Source organism: Papio anubis, chromosome 6 (assembly GCF_008728515.1).
Source record: "Papio anubis isolate 15944 chromosome 6, Panubis1.0, whole genome shotgun sequence".
In the NCBI taxonomy this organism is placed as follows: Eukaryota; Metazoa; Chordata; class Mammalia; order Primates; family Cercopithecidae; genus Papio; species Papio anubis.
The window spans coordinates 55,552,443-55,573,375 of NC_044981.1; the positions used below are offsets into that span (position 1 = coordinate 55,552,443).

A 20,933-nucleotide genomic window follows, 5' to 3' on the forward strand; every position below is an offset into this window, starting at 1 on the left:
TCAAACTCGTCCCCTTTACCTATGAAATTTCTGCTCAGACTTCATGTAAGGTTTTGCCTTTAACTGTATGTAAATTAGACCTTAAAGACTCATATTTTCCAAGAAGATTTAATAAAACAGGCAAAATATTCACCTTACCATTTTAATTGGAAAAAAAAGAGGCATGATACAATGCAATGTATACAGCATGGTTCTAATTACGTAAAAGAAAATACATTAATAAAACTAGAGATACACAGGCAGAAATAACAAGAATGATGTATGCCAATGAACATATACAAACGTAATTTGAAAAAAATAGTAAATATTCTTGTAGTCCCACTTCATACCAAATTCTCTTTTTCTTCTTACGTTCTAGACTTCACCTTCTTTCAGTTCCTCATATGAAGAAGGTGCTATTCCCATACCTCTAATGACCCCCTCATTCTCTTCAGCAATTTAATCCCTGCTCAGTCTTAAGTTGTCAGATGAATCTTGACTTCCTCAGAGAAGCTCTGCTTTCCCCATCCAAGTCAAGCCCTCCCATTCCCCAGGCTGGGTCAAGCACCTTATGCTGCTGCTTTGTGCCATTTAAGAATTGTGATTTTTTATTTTTTGCATATACCTCAGGTAAACCAAACTGCAAAGTTAAGGGCAGTGTCCTCCACACTGCCAAGAGTGCCTAATACTTCTGACACCAACTACACATGCAGGAGTTTCCCGAAACCACCCTCATATTCAATAATTTTCTCTAACAGAAAAACTCACAGAACATTCGTTACAAGGAAAGGATACAAATTAGAATCAGCCAAAGAAAGAGGGCAGAGTCTGGGAGGTTTCCACATGTGTCAGGCTTTGGTTGTCTCAGGATGCCTTATGCCCATAGCATCTATATGTGACAATCCACATAAAGTATTGTCTATCCAGGAAGCTCACCAGAGCTCTACTGTCCAAACTTTTTATTGGAGCTTCATAATGCAGGCATGATTGATCGGTTGATTGCCTGCCCATGTGGTTCAACTCAGTCTCTAAATCATATGGTTGGTCTTTCTGGATTTCAGGCTGTGGCCAGCTGCCACCCTAAGGCTATTGCATGTGACTTGGCCCCACCATGAGTCAGCTTATTAGCATAAACTGTCAGGCATGGTCCCAGGAGCTCATGATGAGTGGTGAAGACACTCCTGTCAGTCAGGAAATTCCAAGGATTTAACAGTTACTTCCCAGGAACTCGGACAAAGGCCAGATCGTTCTTTGAGCAGGGCAAAATTCTTGCTACACAGGTGGGTTTGTAAATAAGTCTCCCCTTCACCCCTCAGACTGTAAGCTCCAAAAGAACATGGATCACATCTGGTTTTGCTCCCAGTTTTATCCCTCACACCTAGCATAGTGGTTGGCAAATACTGAGAATCTGCATAACATAGACTTGGGAGGCAGCCAGTCTGAATTTGAATCTTGGCTTTTCTCTTCACTAACTGTGTGACTCTGGACGAATTACTTAACTTCTTGTTGCCTAACTGACTTCATCTGGAAATGAGAGGTAAAGATAATACCTATCTCAGAGAGTTGCAATGAGTATTGGATGAAAGAACATCAGTGAAGGTCTCAGAATAGTGCCTGGCACAGAGAAAAAAAACTAGATAAATGTTTAATATTATTAAATGCTTGATAAGTAATTACTGATGGAATAAGTGTCTGGCACATGAAAGGTGCTAATAAATGTTTTTGAAAGAACAGAAAATAATATTTTCTTCTTTAGTAGATTTTCCTTTAATATAGAACCATATACTATATACTATACTACATACTGTATACTATATATAGTACCATATATACTGATTTGCACATCATTAATTATTCTAAAATTGTAGCTCAATAATATGCTTAAGAAAAGTATAAAAAAAGTTTCAGAGTTTTTTCACCTCTCCAGCAGGCTGTTCCCTCAACCATGTAGTGAGGAACTGAATTAGACAAGGTTCAAGATCTCTTCCAACTCCAACAACATGTTATTTGTCCTTAGGAAACAAACTAGATATAACAACAGAGAAGACCATTTTACATGGAGGCATGAAAACTTTGAATGTGTAAGTTTCCATTTTAAAAAAAGGAACAAAGAAAATATTCCATTGATTACCAAAATTCATCTTTAATATATCACAACACAAGTTTGAATTGTAGCAGTACATTTTTAATAATTTGATGAAATTTGACTCCCTTGTAAACCATACACGGTCATAGAAAATTTATTTTCATCTGTGAGAAATGGCTAGTTTTATCTTGGCACATAAACAGGCCTAATGTAAGCTTCTAGAAGGTTATTGATAATAGAATCAGTAATAGCTCCAAACAAGAGATTCAACTCAACATCTTCAAATAAAACCCCAGCAACTAGAAAAAAAAGAATCAACTTTTAAAACATTATTTTTAGTTACAAAGTAATGCATATTCATTTAACTGCAAAAACCAAATGTTTTTTCATTGCTTTATTATTATTAAGCAATTACTAAATTATTTAATAATAAAAGTAAATATGTTCCAAACACCTTTCCTGCCATGTTTATTTTCCAAAGACAGCAGATGTTAACAGTTTGTTCTGCATATTTCTATGCACATACACTCAACAAAAAAATATATATACATATGCACCTTTTACCTATGGTATTTGTAAAGTGTACTTTTTCTTGCCATTTTAGTGTTACCACAAGCAGTCACCCAGTTTGAAGAATTGGTTGGTATGGCTGAGGCTCTGCTTAAGGGTGGAGGAACCATGTCTACATCTGCATCCACCCTCTGGAGAGCAACAAACAACTCCTCGCCAGATTCATTTGCCTCAACGTGCAGTAATTCTAACTCCAGTTCACCAGATTCCTTAAAGCCTGAAGAAGAGCATCAGACTGATGAGAAACAGGTCAGGTGCAATAACCGCCTTATTGTTCTTTGGAATACAGTTAAATAAAAAATTTAAATAAGGGTAGACAATGATCATTGTTTTATCAGATAACTATTGGATAAACTAGTTTTATGCAATAGGAATATTACAATTATTAAGTACTACAAAAAAGAGGCATAAGGTGACTGGGTGTGGTGGCTCACCTCTGTAATCCCAGCACTTTCGGAGGCCGAGACAGGCAGATCACGAGGTCAGGAGATTGAGACCATCCTGGCTAACACGGTGAAATCCCATCTCTACCAAAAATACAAAAAAAAAAAAAAAAAAAAAAAATTAGCCGGGCATGGTGGCAGGCACCTGTAGTCCCAGCTACTCGGGAGGCTGAGGCAGGAGAATGGTGTGAACCCAGGAGGCGGAGCTTGCAGTGAGCCGAGATCGTGCCACTGCACTCCAGCCTGAGTGACAGAGCAAGACTCCGTCTCAAAAAAAAAAAAAAGAGGCATAAGGTGCTTGACCTAGCCTGGGGAAAGGGAAGGGAGGGCTTGACTTAGGAGGGGCAAGAAGATCTTCTCTGAGGAAGTCAAGATCAATCTGAGAACCAGAGGCATAAAACTGTTGTCCTTTTATAATAAAAACTAGTATTTGTGAAACAAATACCCAGTTTAGAACATTAAAGGCAAATTGGGGACAAAGATAAAGTTATTGAACTTAAAAATTCTTATACCAGTGACAGAAGGATACCTATGCATTCAGGATTATACAATTTTATATCATTGAGAGGTAAATTTCAGCCTCAGCATGCTGGCTGAACACAAGTCTTTTTCTATTTTTCTACTTAATCAAGACACAGATGCTAAAAAGACAAAGTTTTGTTAGAATCAGGTAGTCTCAGTAAGTATACCATCAACCATGATAAATATTAACTAACAATCTAACATTCAAAATATTTGAATCTTAGTGTATCAGTTACCTATTGCTATATAACACATTATCACAAATTTAGTGATTTCAAATGACCCAAGTTTACTATCTTAGAATTCTATAGATCAGAAGTCTGGTACAGGTCTCACTAGACTAAAGTCAAGGTGTTAGCAGGTGTATTTCTTTCTGGAAGCTCTAGGGCAGAATCTGTTTCCTGCTCACCCAGGCTCTGGTAGAATTCATTTTCTTGTGGTTGTAAAACTGAATTCCCCACTTTCTTGCTGGTTGTAAATTGAAGGCCATTCTCACTTCTAGAGGCAATCATATTCCTTGGCTCACAGCCCACTTCTGCCATCTTCAAAGCCAGCAACAACTGGTGAAGTCCCTCTTACACTTCAGTTCTTTCCTCCCTCTTCTGTCTCTTTTTCCTGATCTACCCTTTTGCTTCCTTCTTCTGCTTTTAAGAACTCATGTGATTAGATTGAGCCCACCTAGATAATCCAGGATAATCTCCCATCTCAAGGTACTTAGTTTTAATCACATCTACAGAATTGTTTTTGCCCTGTGAGGCAACATGTTACAGATTTCAGGGATTAGGATGTGACCTTTCAGAGGGCCATTATTCTTCCTACTACATTTACGATGAAGCACTGAGTATGGGACTAAGCCTGAAAGGAACAAATCCAGTTTACATGACAAGAATTTGTATACACCTTGGAACAAATACCCCATAAATAGTGAAGAGTATCACACAGATAACACTTAACTCTAATTCCTGACATGTAAAATAGATATTAAATTAAAATGTAAAATATATATTAAAATACATATAATACATTACCTTAAAAAATGTTGACATTGTTTTCTCTTATGCCTTAACTCAATTAGTAATATATTTCTCCATATGGAACTTCCTTTTTCCAACTTCAACTCTTTCTTATCTTTTTAGTTCCAGATTGAAAAATGGCAGATTGCCCGTTGTAACAAGAGCAAGCCTCAGAAGTTTATTAATGATTTAATGCAAGTACTTTACACAAATGAATACATGGCCACTCACAGCCTGACAGGGGCAAAATCCTCTACTTCAAGGGACAAAGCCGTAAAACCAGCTATGAATCAGAATGAAGTTCAAGAAATCATAGGTGATAATATGATTGCGTTACATTGTCACACGAATTTTAAATCATGTTACCACTCAAGGTCAAGGTAGTCCTTCATGGTCCTTTTATTTTTTAAAGTTTCTTTTTCTAGGAAAGAAAAATCTCAGGTTAGTCTAAAACTCTCATTAAATATGGGAAATTTTATAGAAAAACTTTACATTAAAAATGGTTATTAAAATAAAACTAAGTTTTATATCACGAAAAAGTTTGAATTCATACAATTTATAGCTTTGGAAACGTAAATTCTTACAATCTTTTAAAGTAAAATTTCAATAACAATTTCTACTTTGCTTTTGTTATATTTCTTATCTTTCATTCTAGAAAGATAAAGGCTAATTCGACCATCCTATTTGTGGTTTTCAAATTAATGAATCTCCTTAAATAAAATCTAGATTATCCAATTAATTTTTGACAACATCCAACAAATTTAAGGATTCTCTGAATCCCAGCTCTATATATGTCATTTCTTAATGTACAACAATGTCTGTCTTCCTGAAACAAAAAAACTACTACTTGTAACAACTGCAGTGAAATTCTTTCCCTTGGCTCACACATACTGTTAGACTGACTTTAAAAGTTAGAGAACATGGCTAGGCGTGGTTGCTCATGCCTGTAATCACAGTGGTTTGGGAGGCTGAGGCAGACAGATACAGAAAAAGATCAGTCAGAGTTTAGTTGTTTCAACTAATGTTGGGAATGGATAAAAATACATTCCTAACGTTTTAGAGCAAGAGGACTTAGAGTTTAAAGCAAGTAGGAGGATTAAAGTTAATTGCTACCATAGGATCTCAGTTGATAATACAGATCTGCTGATATCTCTTGCTTTACTTAGAAAAACCTGCCTATATATTCATCTGTTTAAATATCTCATGGGTCTTTGGGCTACTTTTGTAAAATGGAAACAAAATTATAATGTAGAATACTTGATGTTTTACCTCAGTTCATCCCCTAAGATGCAAAGGACTCATAAAGTTTCTTGTGTGTTGTTATTGGTTTTTTACAGGAGTAACAAAACAATTATTTCCCAATACGGATGATGTTTCAATTAGGAGAATGATAGGGCAAAAGCTAAACAACTGTACCAAGAAGCCAAATGTAAGCAAAAATCTTAACTCTCAGGATATTAAATAGATCCTTTTGGTAAGTCTTTTAAATCTTCAGTCCTTTCAATGTGGCAAGAAAATGTTGTAATACTTTTATCTATGGAATAGCATTTTCCAATTACTGTGCTAGAAAATACTAGTGACCTGTGAAAGGCTAATAGGTATTCTTGGTGTCAAAAGGGGAGAACTTGGAGCGGGTTTAAATTTGGAAAATGCTGGATTCAGTTTTTCTTTCTCAGAACCTCTCAGATATTTTGATACCCTTTTAACATGCCCATGTGCACCAGAAATCTCTAAGAAAGGGATATAGTGTGTAGTGTTTTCCAAATGTGTTTTACTGAGGAAATTTTTTCACAGAAATCCTGTTAACTTGGTGGTGATAGAATGGAGCCAAAGAGAGGACACATGACAATTTAAGAAGTATTTCTCTCTAAAACAGAGGAGATTTAGACCCTTGGGAAATCTCTTAGGTACATTGATGAGACTGAACTTCCGGCTCTAAAAGTGGTCTGACATTTGCACGAACTATTGGCTGAAGTGTGGAGGGTTCTTCTCCACCATCCTACATGTTGCTTCTCATGGTCTTTAAAATTTTAAATTAGTTGTTATTGTTTAATAAGGATTTTTACCAAGATGCATGTCCTATACTAAGAAAAAGAATAATTTTTTAGTGAGAGTTCTAAAGTAAATATGCTTCCTAGTCAGGCCTTGACCCAGGCAAAACTGTGAAGTGGAATTTTTCCACCCACTGTCCTGGCCAGCTCACTTGTACTTACCCTTCCTCTCTCTCTACTATTTTGATGGAAAATATATGAAACCATGTGTATGATTGCATTAAGGTTTTCATTGATTAATAGAGGCATGTGGGTAACACATGACGGTAAGGCCCACCACGTATATTCCTTTTTTCCTTCCATTTTCCTTCCATTTCTATGTTTGACTTGTACTTTGCCTGTCCTCTGCCTAATTCCAGCCACTTTTGAGACCATTTTACTTGTCTTCATTTTTTCTGACCATATTTTAAATGACGTGTGGAGCTGAATGTAATGCAGAAATCCCCTGCCCCCCATGCCCTACACATTACTGACTACCACTCCCATCCTCCTCCCGAGAGGCTGAGGTGGGAGGATAGCGAGGTCGAGGCTGCAGTGAGCTGTGATGGTGCTACTGCACTCCAGCCTGGGGGACAGAGTGAGACCTTGTTTGCAAAAAAAAAAAAAAGTTATAAAAGATAAAGTTACCTGTATCTTTTTTCTCCAAGTGATTATAAATTTCAGTAGATTGTGACCTCACAACTTTTCAATTAGATAATTGCTTAAATATGCCCTTAGTACTTCCCATTTTGACATGAGGTTAGCCACCCAGTTACCTTGATGTATAATGACCAAATTCTCTCTCTTTTTTTTTTTTTTTTTTTTTTGAGACAGGGTTCTCACTTTGTTGCCCAGGCTGGTTTTGAACCCACGGGCTCAAGCAGTCTTCCCCAAGTGGCAGAAAGCACTCCACCCAGCAACTAATTTCCTTGTCTTTTCTTATTTTTATTTTTTGAAAACAGAGTCTTGCTCTGTAGCCCAGGTTGTAGTGCAGTGGCACGATCTCTGCTCACTGCAACCTCTGCCTCCTGGGTTCAAACAATCCTCCCGCCTCAGCCTCCTGAGTAGCTGGGACTACAGGCCCGCACCATCACACACAGCTAATTTGTGTATTTTTCGTAGAGACGGGGTTTCACCGCGTCGCCCAGGCTGGTCTCGAACTCCTGACCTCAAGTGATCTGCCCACCTCAGCCTCCCAAAGTGTTGGGATTACAGGCATGAGCCACTGTGACCAGCAAGTTCCTTTTTTAAATGCTATGTTACCAGACCTCCAAGCCAAGTGGCTATCTTTTGGGGCACACTGTTATATTTCAGAGGTCTGTAAAGCATTCTAATATCCTAAACTCTTGTTTTTTTTAATATTTCTGACTTCCAAGGATAGACACAAAACTCATCCCTGACTGTATCAGTCAGCAGAATGCTAAAGAAGTGAAAGTTAAGAGATTTTTATATCAGTTTTGCTTGTACTTAACAATAGAAGTGTTATTAAATCTGCTAGCTATGGCATTAATTAAAATTGAAACAAGGAACAGACATTTTGCTATGAACCTTGTGCCTTTTGGACCTGAGCCTGGCTTAATAGTGTCAAGTTGTTTAGACTAGAAATGCATGTATTTTGAATCAGTAATGGAGATAAGCTAGAATGGAATTTTTTAAATTTGCAAATATCTTTCATTTTAAGTATGGCTGAATTCAAATTATTGCAAAAAGAACCTAGGAAAATGTGCTGGAAAAGACAGGGTCGTGTAAGACCTAATTTGGACATGCTTGATGAATTCATCAGATATAGCACCGTCTAGTGGAATACTGTTACCTTTTTCTGTTCTGAGTCATTTAACTCACAGGAGCCTATGGCCCTGCCCTGCCACCAAAAATACCCTTTGGAAAAATTACTTTTCTAGCATGGTCCCTGTAGTAGACCGTGCCCTCCGCTCAGTCCTGAGCTCAGGTTGTCACTGGTGGCTTAGATTTAAAAGGGTAACAATTTCCCAGTTATGGCTCAGGTCTGTGAGGGTAAGTCCTAAACTCCTCCCTTCTTTTTTTCATCTATTCTCTTATTCCTGTGGCTGCCCTAAAGTTGCTTGTAGCTCTCACATGCCAAGAGCTTGATTTTTTTCCAAGGTGTCTCCATGTTTCACTTCTTTCTTGCAGGCATTGAAGAAAACTGTATTTATAAGATTTACAGAATGTTAGGCTAGCACCTCTATAACATCCAACTAAGTGACCAAACAGCCTTCTCCTGAAATTTCCAAAGCGGCCTCAGGGTATACAATCTCTGGCATAATGTTACATAACATATATTATAACTTCTAGGTGATCTAATACAGTGGTGCTCAAATGGTGGGGGACGGTGGGGAGGGAGGTGTGATTTAGCCACCTTCCTCCAACACAGGGTATTTAAGAACGTCTGGAGATATTTTTGATTGTCAAAACTGGTGGTACTTCTGGCATCCAGTGGTCAGAGGCCAGGGATGCTGCTAAACATTGTTATTGAATTTGGTTTGCTAGTATTTTGTTGAAGATTTTTGTATCTGGTTCATCAGTGATGCTGGCCTGTAGTTTTGGTTTTTTGTTGTGCCCTTCTCTGGTTTTGGTGTCACGGTAATACTACTTTGCAGAATGAGTTTGCAAGTATTCCCTCCTCTTCAGTTTTTTTTTTTTTTTTTTTTTTTTGAAGAATTAGAGTAGAATTGGTATTACTGTCTCTTCAAATGTTTGGTAGATTCAGGAGTGAAGCCATCAGGTACTGGGCTTTTCTTTGAGGGAAGACTTTTTATTATAATTTTGATCTTGTTACTCCCTACTGTTTTATTGAAGTTTTCTATTTCTTCATGGTTCAGTCTTTTTGGGTTGTATGTGTCCAGGAATTTAGCCATTTCTTCTAGGTTTTCCAATTTGTTGGCAAAGAGTTTTTCATAATAGTCTCTAATGAGTCTATTTGTGTGGTCTCAGTTATTATGTCTCCTTTTCCATTTCTGATTTTATTTATTTGGCCTTCTTTTTATTTCTTAGTCTAGCTAATGATTTGTTGATTTTCTTTGTCTTCTAAAAACACCAGCTTTTTGTTTCATTGATCTGGTTTTTAAAATCTGTTTTGTTTCTTTTTGCTCTGATCTTTATTATCTCTTTCCTTCTACTATTTTAGGTTCCATTTGTTTCTGCTTTTCTAGTTCTTTGAGGTTCACTGTTAGGTTGTTTATTTGAAGTCTTTCTACTTTTTTGATACAGGTGTTTATTGCTACGAACTTCCTTCTTAGTACTGCTTTTGCTGTATAGTATAGATTTGGGAGTGTTGTATTTCCATTTACATTCGTTTCAAGAAATTTTATACTGTTCTTCCTAATTACTTCATTGGTCATTCAGGAGCGTGTTATTTAATTTCCATGTGTTTGTGCATTTTCTGAGACCCTCATGTTATCAGTTTCTAGTGTCATTCCATTGTGGTCATAAAAAATACTTACTTGATATGATTTCTACTGTTTTGAATTTATTGAGACTTGTTTTGTGGCCTAGATATAGCCTCTTCTGGAGAACGTGCCATGTGCTAATGAAAACAATGTGTATTTTATAACAGGTGAAATATTCTGTGAATATCAGTTTGGCCTATGTGATCTATTGTATACTTTAACTCTAGTGTTTCCTTGTCAATTTTCTGTCTGGAGGATCTGTCCATTATTGAGAGTGAGGTGTTGAAGTTCCTCAATATTACTATATTGCAGTCTATCTCTCCCTTTAGATCTATTAATGTTTGCTTTATATACGTGGGAGCTCTCGTGTTGTGTGCATAGACACTTTTAACTATTATAGCCTCTTGCTGAAATGACTCCTTTATTATTATATAGTGACCTCCTGTGTCTCTTTTTACAGTCTTTGACTTGTACTTGTTTTACCTGATATAACTACTTCTGCTCTTTTTTGGTTTCCAGTTGCATAGCGTATCTATTTCTACACCTTCACTTTCAATCGATGTGTGTCTTTATAGGTGAAGTGACTTTCTCACAGGCAACATGCAGTTGGGTCTTGTTTCTTTGCCATTCAGCCATCCTATACCTTTTAATTGGAAAACTAAGTCAATTTACATTCAATGTTATAATTTTTCTTTGAGGCAAGGTCTCACTCTTGTCCCGGCAGTGGTGTGATCATGGCTCACTGCAGCCTCAACTTCTTGGGCTCCAGTGATCTTCCTACCTCAGCCTTCTGAGTAGCTGGGACTATAGGCACGTGCCACCACACCTAGCTCGTAAGGTAGGATATCACTATGTTGCCTAGGCTCAGTGTTATTATTGATCAGGACTTACTACTGCTGTTTTGCAGCTTGTATATTTTCTAACTCCTCTTTTCCTTTCTTCCTTTTGTGCTGTCTTCCTTTGTGGTTATATGATTTTCTCTGGTAATATGTTGTAATTTGTTGCTTTTTATTTTTAGTGAATCTATTAAAGGTTTTTGCATTGTGGTTACTATGAAGCTTATAAAAATATAGACATAGATTATTTTTAAAAGATGGCGATTTTTATTACAAATAAGTTTTTAAAAACTGTATAAAGGGTTTTTTTAGGTCTACAGTTTAATTGCATTCACCCCACATTTTGACTTTATGTTGTCTCATTGACATGTTTTTATATTGCCTATCTCTTAATAGGTTGCTATAGATATTATTGTTTTGATAGATTTGTCTTTTGAGCTTCGTAGTGGTGTTATGAGTGGATTTTAAACAACAATTACAGTTTTAGAGAATTTTAGATTTGTCTGTATACTTAATTTTACCAGTGGATTTTATACCTTCAGATGTTTTGTTGCTGCACATTAGCATTTTTGCCTTTCAGACTGAAGAGCTCTCTTTAGATTTCTTATAAAATGAGATTGTTGGTGGTGAATTCTCTCAGCTTTTGTTTCTCTGGGAAAGATTTTATATATCCTTCACATTTGAAAGATAACTCTGCTGGATACAGTATTTTTGGATGACAGGTTTTTTTTTCCTTTGAGCACTTTGAAAATGTTGTTTCACTCCCTTCTGGCCTGTGTGGCTTCTGTTGAGAAGTCTATTGCCAGGTGAGTTTGAATTCCTTTATATGTTAGTTGCTTCTTTTCTCTGGCTGCTCTTAGAATCCTGCTTTGTCCCTGATGTTTGAGAATTTGTTACATGCTTTTGGGTAGTCTTATTTGGGTTGAATGTGATTGGTGTTCTCTGACCTTCCTGTACCTGGATATTTAACTCTTCCTCAAGTTTTGGAAAGTTTTCTGTTACTATTTTTTAAAAAGGGCTTTCTAATCCTTGCTTTTGTGTGATTCCCTCTTGAATAAAGATAATTCTTAGATTTGGTCTTTTGAGTTAATTTTCTGTATCTTGAAGGTGACCTTCATTCCTCTTCATTCTTGTTTCTTTTTGCTCCTCTGACTGTATATTTTCAAAAAGCCTGTCTTTGATTTCGCAGATTATTTTCTCCACTTGATCCATTCTGCTGTTGGGAGCCTCTAACGAATTTTTCAGTTCAGCAAATGTATTTCTCAATTCCAAGATTTCTGTTTGATTTTTTAAAATTATTCCTATCTCTTTGTTAAATATCTCTGATAAATTTATGAATTGCTTTTCTGTTTCCTGGGAGGTCACATAGTTTCCCTAAAACTGCTATTTTGAATTCTTGGTCGGAGAGTTCACATATCACCATTTCACTAGGGTCAGTCACTGATTTCTTTTTTTGTCTGTATGAAGAGGTCATTGTTGCTTGTTTGCTATTATTTCTTGTGGATCTACATCTATGACTTTGCATTGAAAGACTAGTTATTTACTTCTGTCTTTTTGGTCTGACTTGTTTTGGTTTTTATTGGATATGCTTCCTTATTTGTAATATACCAGTTGATTTTCTGTCTTTTTTCCCAACTAGGTCACTGCCTCCTTTTTGGCACTAACTGGTGCCTTAAGCCCAGGTTTGCCTCAGTTCTAGCCAACAATCAGAGTGCTGCCTGACCTGAATGGGGGTTGTCCCAAAGAGGATATCCTGGTTATGTGAAAAGGCTGGCTAGGGGTCCATGCTCAGGGGACCTGTGGAACACACCTCTTACAGTGTAGTGCTGCTAAACAGGCACTCTGATTTGGTGCATCAAGATGATGAGGAAGTTCACTGTCCACCTTGATCTCACTTTTTGCAGTGTAGAAATTGTGAGTCAGAAAGAAATTTTCCTTGTGCTTGATGCTGGGGATATTAGGGGAGAGGATTATGGATAAGGAAGCCTGAATCTCTTACCACCTACTTGGAGCTTTTTATTTTTATTTTTATTTTTTTACTTCTCTGTGGCCTGGGAAACTGTTTCATCCTCTTACTTGAGTTCTGGGATATTGCTGGTGATAATCTTGGCACTGTATGTTTGTTTTTGGTTTTCTGTGATAGGGAGTGAAGCCAGCTTGCTTCTACACTGCTATTTTGGAACCAGAGTCCCTCAACAATTTGTATTTTTAATACAGATTTGTAGTAGATACAAAAATGAATAACTAATACAACTGTTAAAATACTATGAGAATGTTAACATAAATTTGTATTTCTTTGAAATTTGCTTTTTATAGGTATTACAGGTATCTGAAACAAAGCACCTTCAGTTCTAAATCTAGCACTGGATTTTGTTGGAGAATCGGCAGCCTTCCTGGCAGTGAGCAAGGACAGACATGTGCAGTGACAGGCTGTAAGACATATGTAACACTGCTGAGCTCTCCTAAGGGACCAACAAGCTTGCTGAAGAAGCTGCATGTAGATTCCACCCTCAGTACTAGTGATGCATCAAACCAGAGAATTTCTGCCAGTCAAATAAGCATGCAATATGGTTTCTTTGGAAATAAGCATTTCCCAATCCCCAAACACCCCTCTGTACAGTTAATTTAACAGGATAGTCAGAGCTCTTATCATATAGCAGTCAAAACTTCAGCCCATAAGATTAGTCATTGTCCTAACCAATCATTGTACATTGATTATTACCAATGACTTCCCATTATAGTTTTTGGATCTTTAGCATAAGCACATGTTTGCAAAAGTAAACAGTGAAATAATTAGTGTTGGCAAATATGGGAACAACAAAGTCACCCCAAAATCTGATAATCATGTCTAACCAAGTAATAATGTTTTAGCAATAAAATTACAGGATTATTCTGTTATCTAAAAATGTATAAAATAGGAATATGAAAAAAATGACAACAGCAAGATGTTTTATTTTAATATTAAACAATTCCACCACACTTCTGAAGAATAAACCTAAGTTTTTGTGATTGTTAAAACAATGTATCAATTTTCAGGGAAATCTTTTTGTTTATCTACCAGACATGTTCTAACTTTGTATTGCCCAAAGTATATTAAATACAGATGTGTAATATAAAGCATCAATATCACCTAAAACATCCTATATAAGATATAACCGGATAGATGGTCGATTACATTGCTATACTGCTTAGTTTTAACTGGTTTATTTTTATTGTAGCAGAAGAGAAATGACCTGAAAAAAAAGTATGAGTTTGATAATCACACACATGAAAGTACCATTTTGTAACTCAACAAAAGATAAAACATACTTCATCAAAAGGCTTCTCGCTTGGTGTCAGGTTGTCACATGTGACCACTCTGCAATGCGAAGCCATACTTCTTCAGTGCACAAAGTCATGTTTAAACTTGGAAAAGAGGATGCTACAATAGTTTCAAAGTTCAGTGTTGTGGACCCAGAAAACTTTCCGTAAGTCTTGCTTGATAACAATGTGATTGTACAAAATAAATGTTCTTAAGGAAACAACTTATGTAACATTTGCTACCTTTACTTAAACATAAATAAATCCCATTGAAAAGATAAAAGTTATTTTCTTCTTGTTTCTTTTTTAATGTATAAAAATTAGGAAAAATTTTGTTCTAGGCTAATAGCTTTTTCACTCATCCATTAAGGCATTACCATTACAATTTGACTATGTAGCTCTGACTAATTTTTCTTGTAAAGAGCCATGCTATGTAGGATATGTAGACAACATCCAGGAAAGTAAATACATTTAATATTTTTATTGAAAAAAGATAATCTTACTAAGATATATGCTATTTGCTTTATTTAAAATGCTACTTGATAATGTAAGTTTTGCCTAATAAAGGCAAATAAAATTACCTTTGCAAAACATAACTGTATTATTCAACTGGAACTTGTATGGTCTTATGTATTTTGAAATATGTTGACATCTTTATAGATAATAGAATAAATGTATTTTTGATTCATCTTTGTAAATTGGTTCTAAATGAGTTACAAAATAAGAAAACTAATAAAACTGAAGAGAGTACCCAGCAAGCAATTAATATACATGTAGGTATCTATATATACGTATATTATGTATTCACATGTATAAGACTTAAGAATATGATTAAAGCAGAATCTTTAATAAGTAGGGAAAGGAAGGTTTATTCAATGATACTGAGACAACTAATAAATAGAAAACATTGTTATATTCCTACTTCGAGTCATATTACATAGAAACTTTCAGATGAATGAAAAGCAAAAAATGGACTCAGATGAAAAAAATGTTAAATACAAGAATATTTTTATGTTCTGTGAATAAGAAATACATTTTCAGTCCAAAGTTAGTTCAGCCAAAATGCCAAAGAAAAAACTTACTAACACATGAGTTCCTACATGTGTGTTTTGTGATTTTCCTATACAGAGGTGATCATTTCACTAAAAACTTTACCTTGTGGTGGATATATGATATGATCAGCATTCTCGCTAGTTCTGTGACATCATCCTTCTTGTGAATGTTTTCATGCATTTATCCATTTTTCCAGCTTTATCGAATTGTTTCTTATAAAATCTTTGTATTGATGCTGCGCTACAGTCTTTCTTGAATACTTATTGTTTAGTGACATAGTTTTTCCTGGACCAGCAATTTACGGGCAGTTTCATGGATGGTAGGAGACTCCAGGGTCTTCTTTTGGGCTTTAAACCTTGCAAAGGCCCTTTCTTTGCTGTCACAGAGACCAGTGATCCTGACAGGTATGGCTTTTCTGGGAAATTTTTTTGTGCATCCTTGCTTCCTCTAGTTCTCTGATCCAAGCTGAATTTGGAAGGGTTTCCGTCACCAGCCCTGCATTTCCCAGGCCCTTCAGGACCTGTAAACAAAAGAGCAAAGTCCTTGGCTGGGCATGCAACATCACAAAACCTGTCTTTACTTAAAAAAAAAAAAAAAGAAAAATTAGCTGGGCATGGTGGCCTGTGCCTGTAGTCCCGGCTACTTGGGAAGCTGAGGTGGGAGGATCACTTGAGCCCAGGAGGTCAAGGCTGCAGTGAGTTATTGTGGATGTCATGGGCTCTTGATCCCATAAAGATTTGCTAAAAATAACTGAAACCGCCTTTGTGAAAATAGTAACTGAGGAAATTATGACAGTGAAAGAGATCAGACCTAACCCACCCCATCTTCCTTCTAACCTCTAAACTGTCTGTTCATTCCTGGGCATAGGCCTAACTAACCTTGGGAAAGAATTTATAGTTTAAACTCTGAAACAAAATTGATAATAGCCCTTTCCCAAAAAACGCCTTCTTGCTTGGCCACCAGTCTGCTTTTTTAGGACTAACAAATTAGCTACAAGATTAGAAATTACGGTTCAGGGGCCATGCAGCCTCTGGCTGCAAGAGTCTGAACCTCCCCAAATTCCTCCTGGGAATAACATCACTGTTGCAAAACCTAAGATCAGTGCTTGAGAGATTTTGCAGACCCTGCATTACGACAACGATGCAGCAGATGACACCACCCAGACCAACAATCTGGCTCAACCGGTTCTGCAATCCCACTCAGGAACAGAACTCAGCAAGACCTCACTTTGACCCCCTATGATTTCATCTTCAACCTGACCAATCAGCACTCCCCACTTTCTTAGCCTATCCTCGCCAAATTATCCTTAAAAACTCTGATCCCGAATGTTCCGGGAGACTGATTTGAATAATAACAACTCTGGTCTCCCACACAGCAGGATCTCCGTGAACTACTCTTTAGCCATTGCAATTCCCCTGTCTTGATAAATTGGCTCTGTCTAGGCAGCAGGCAAGGTGAGCCCATTGGGCAGTTACATCACTAACATGAGGTAGATTGATCAATAGTAGAAAAAGCATACAAATTTATTTAACATCTATACACAGGAGTCTTCAGAATTGCTCCTGGCAAATCCACAGGGGTCAGCAGCAACCTCAATTTTTGCCTCCTCAGGAGAAAGAATTCAATGGAAGGGCATAAAGTAGAAGGAGACACTAAGTCAAGTTTCAGAGCAGGAGTGCAAGTTTATTCAAAAGCTTTATTTAGAACAGGAAGGAAAGGAAGGAAAGGAAAGAAAAGAAGGAAAGTACAACTTGGAAGAGGGCCAAGCCAGCCATCGACTTGAGAAACCAAATTTACCTCTTTGCATCTTTAATATTGCAACAATGTATCTGAACCTATCTTTTGGCACCTCTTTTTCACTAGTATTAAGTAGTATTATGTGTATATCAATTCCTCTGATACAGTTTGACTGATTGTGTTCATGTCTGCATGAGTGTATATTTATACCGGTTTATTTATATACCATTGATTTCCAAAAGAAGAAATATTGGCAGTGTTTGCAAAGGAACTACTATACTGGTTAATACAGATGTTGTGACTGAGTTAAATTCGAGTTTCTGAGGTAAAAGTTATAAGTTACATAGTTTATTTTTATTTGTATTTTTTGAGATGGAGCCTCGCTCTGTCAGGCAGGCTGGAGTGCAGTGGCGTGATCTCAGCTCACTGCAACCTCTGTGTTTCGGGTTCAATCAATTCTCCTGCCTCAGCCTCCCCAGTAGCTAGGATTACAGATGCCCGCCACCATGCCTGGCTAACTTGTGTATTTTTAGTAGAGACAGGGTTTCACCGTGTTGGACAGGCTGGTCTTAAACTCCTGATCTCAAGCAATCCACCCGCCTCGGTCTCCCAAAGTGCTGGGATTACAGGCATGAGCCACTGCACCCGGGCAAATTACATATTTTATTAAAGAAACGAAGATGCAAGAAGTTGCTCAGCAAAATAAAGGTTTTACTGCATTAAATTCTGGAGGAAATTTTAATAAGGAATATCATGTAAAATTTTACAATGGTCAATCATATTTGTTTTACAGCAAATGTAGAAGATGTTGACTATTGTTCTAGACTAAAAATAGCATAGACTTGGGTTTTACTTCTGTTTCTGACACATCCAAACACCATACCTTTGGACAAAATACCATTTTATTTATCTCAGTTTAGTTAATTATAAAATAGGGATGATACCACTTACTCACAAAGTTTAGATTTGAATGAGGCAATGTATATCAGGTATCTGTTGCATGGTGGGTTTAAGCATATCTTAATTCACATAAATCTCTTCTTACAATGATTTTCAAGAAAAACTCAAGGGCATACCACTAAGTTTACCCGCAATGAAAGTAATTTTACAAGGGGTAAGCAAATATCTGCAAGGTTCATACCTTCTGGGAGTTTGGTATAAACCAAAAGAACACGTAAGTAGCTGGCAAGGTAGATGGAAGACATGTGTCTTGAAATATTTTTCTTGAACTTTGGCCAGGAATGAGCAAGGGCAGCTTGGAGGTTAGAAGCCAAATGGAGTTGGTTAGGTCAGATCCCCTCCACTGTCAACATTTTCTCACTGTTATAACTTTTGCAAAGGTGGTTTCATTTTCAGGAAGTATACTTTTGTTGATGCTCACTGAGATCTACCATTCATAAAGTACCTTGACATTCTCTTTGCATTTTTGCCCAATTTAACTTCTAACAGCAACTTTTAAAAGTCTTTGGATTCTGTAGAGATTTTCGGTCACTTACATCACTAAAAATACCAGACCAGGTATTTTGTTTTTACTGCTGTTGCTCTGTTTTTATTTCTCTGTGTTGTTTTTTTCTTATTTCTTAGAGGAGCAAAAAGGTAAGAAAGTCCACTTTCATAATCATACAGAAGAGTTAGATCCAGTGCTTCTACTGCAGGATTGCTGGTAAAGATGACTGCTCAGTTAAATTTGAATCAGATGAGAAATGAATATTTCTCACTATATCTCATGTAATATTTGGCATAACCTTACACTAAATTGTTATTCGTATGAAATGCAAATTTAACTGAGTGTCCTGTGTTTTTTTTACTAAATCTGGAAACCCTGTGTTACAATGAAGACTAATATCACTCTATTTCTCGTTCTTTTATTCAGAAAATGTCCCTCCATTCTCTCCAAGGGTCCTTTAATTTTCTCTTTCCCCAACACAGTAGAATTTGATGGAAATGTGCTTTGTTGCATATCCTTTTTTATTCATTGCACTGGGTACATGATGGACCCTTTCAAACTGGATTCTTATGTCCTTTAATTCTGGGGACATACAGAGATATTTCCAGTATTCCAATTAATTTGTCAATTTAATGATAATATGTTGATTCTGTTGATTTCCTATCTTTATAATTTGTTAATCTCCTTGCTTCTTTCTTTTTTCTGCTTTCTGGAAGATTTTACTATATATTTTAAACCCCTCTATTAAATTATTTATTTTTTCCATCAAAATTCTAATTTCCAAGAGTTTTTTCTTGTTCAGTGATTATTCCTTTTTCATAAAATTATAGGCTTATATGTGCATGCTGTATTGCTATAAACTGGATGTTTGTGTTCCACTCCCCATCCCTCTGCAAATTTATATTTTAAAATCTAATCCCTAAATTGAGGGTATTTGGAGGTGGGGTCTTTGGGAGGCTCTGCCCTCATGAATGGAATTAGTGCTCTTACAAAAGTGGTCCCAGAGAGGTCCCTCACCTTTTCTGCCATGGAGAACACAGCAAAAAAACAGCAGTCTGTGAACCAGGAAGCAGGCCCTCACCAGACACTAAATCCGCTGGCACCTTCACCTTGGACTTCTTAGCCTTCAGGACAATGAAAGATAAATTTCTGTTGTTTATACACCATCCAGTCTATGATATTCTGTTATAGTAGCTCAAGCTGACCAAGATAACTACCTGTATCTCTCTGACAATTTTTATTACTGCTGTCCTTCTTTTTGAAATATTTTTCCATACAAAATCTGTTTCACCCAAGATTTCTTACTATTATCATTTTGGTGTCTTTTTCCTTATGACACTCTTACTATAATATCTATAATTTTTGTTTTTTTCTTTTGTCTGATGGGTCTTTAGATAGGAACCCAGCTGTTTTGTTGAGATATTCATACATATAAGCTTATGCTGACAATTATCTATTGGGACTGAATATTTCTCCAAAATGATTCTGTGGGTCTTCTGCTTGCTCATATTTTTCATACAGGACCAAAAAAGGGGGCTAGAAGTGACAATATTCCAAAACCAGACTTAAGTGTCTGCAGCTCCCCTATTCCCAGAAATACACCTAGAGTCATGGGCCTTGGGCATCTCCTATGACATTCAAATAGGGAATGTCCTGTGAGTAGATGCCTTCCATAAGTCACCTCCTTTTCCACCTGAACTTGTATTGGTGACAATAAAGGTATAATTTCCACTTAAATCTAGGGAAAGTAGATTTTGAACGAGGCCAAATGCAGATTTGAGAGTTACATTTAAAGAATTTCTAAACCTTCAGGAGAATGACATACATTTAAGAAGGAATTTTGAATAGTCCTCAGTACTAAAAGTCTCAGTTTCCCTGATTTAAGCCAATTCATGCATTTATTAGTATGTCCCTCAGGAACAAGCACTTGATTATAAAAGTAAGTTTTCTAGAGAATGATACATCTGAAGCACACAGGCATACCTCAGAGATATTGCAGGTTTGGTTCCAGACCTCTGCGATACAGCAAATATCACAACAAGCAAGTCACATGAATGTTTTGGTTTCCTGGTGCAAATAAAATTTATGTTTACACTATACTGTAGTGCAATAAATTATGTCTTTTAAAAGTACATATCTTAACTTAAAAATACTTTATTGCAGCTAGGTGCAGTGGCTTACACCTATAATCTCAACACTTTGGGAGGATCACTTGAAGCCAGGAGTTTGAGACCAACCTGGACAACAAAGCAAGACCCTGACCTCATTTCTACAAAAAACAAAGCAAAGAAACAAAAAACTTTATTGCTTAAAAATGATAACGAGTATCAGAGCTTTCAATGAGTCGTAATTTTTTTGCTGGTGGGCAGTCTTGTCTCCATGTTGATGGCTGCCGACTGATCAAAATGTTGGTTACTGAAGGTTAAGGAATCCGTGGCAATTTTTCAAAATAAGACAGCAATGAAGTTTGCCATATTGATTATTTCATGAAAGATTTCCCTATGGCATGT

General features: G+C 36.6%; 1 protein-coding gene and 1 long non-coding RNA gene across 9 annotated transcripts in view; one reads left to right on the plus strand and one right to left on the minus strand.

The window, feature by feature from the left end:
• BEND6 (BEN domain containing 6) overlaps positions 1–14,469 on the plus strand; it is a 75,520-nt gene extending 61,051 nt beyond the window's left edge. For 6 of the 8 annotated variants that reach the window (XM_003897764.3, XM_009205410.4, XM_009205412.4 and 3 more), the window contains 4 exons: positions 2,670–2,884; positions 4,737–4,929; positions 5,951–6,087; positions 13,203–14,469. In XM_003897764.3, coding sequence (XP_003897813.1) covers positions 2,670–2,884; positions 4,737–4,929; positions 5,951–6,078 — 536 coding nt within the window. In that variant the 3' untranslated portion in view covers positions 6,079–6,087; positions 13,203–14,469. Of the gene's footprint in view, positions 1–1,996; positions 2,061–2,669; positions 2,885–4,736; positions 4,930–5,950; positions 6,088–13,202 lie in introns of those variants that run through there. The other 2 variants (XR_001901857.2, XR_002521344.1) reach the window with 1 other exon arrangement.
• On the minus strand, positions 13,511–20,570 carry LOC110742988. The gene is made up of 2 exons (XR_002521345.2): positions 19,441–20,570; positions 13,511–15,759 (listed from the first exon to the last, which is right to left on the minus strand). It is a non-coding gene; the product is annotated as an uncharacterized LOC110742988 (long non-coding RNA).
• Positions 20,571–20,933: the final 363 nt, after the last annotated feature.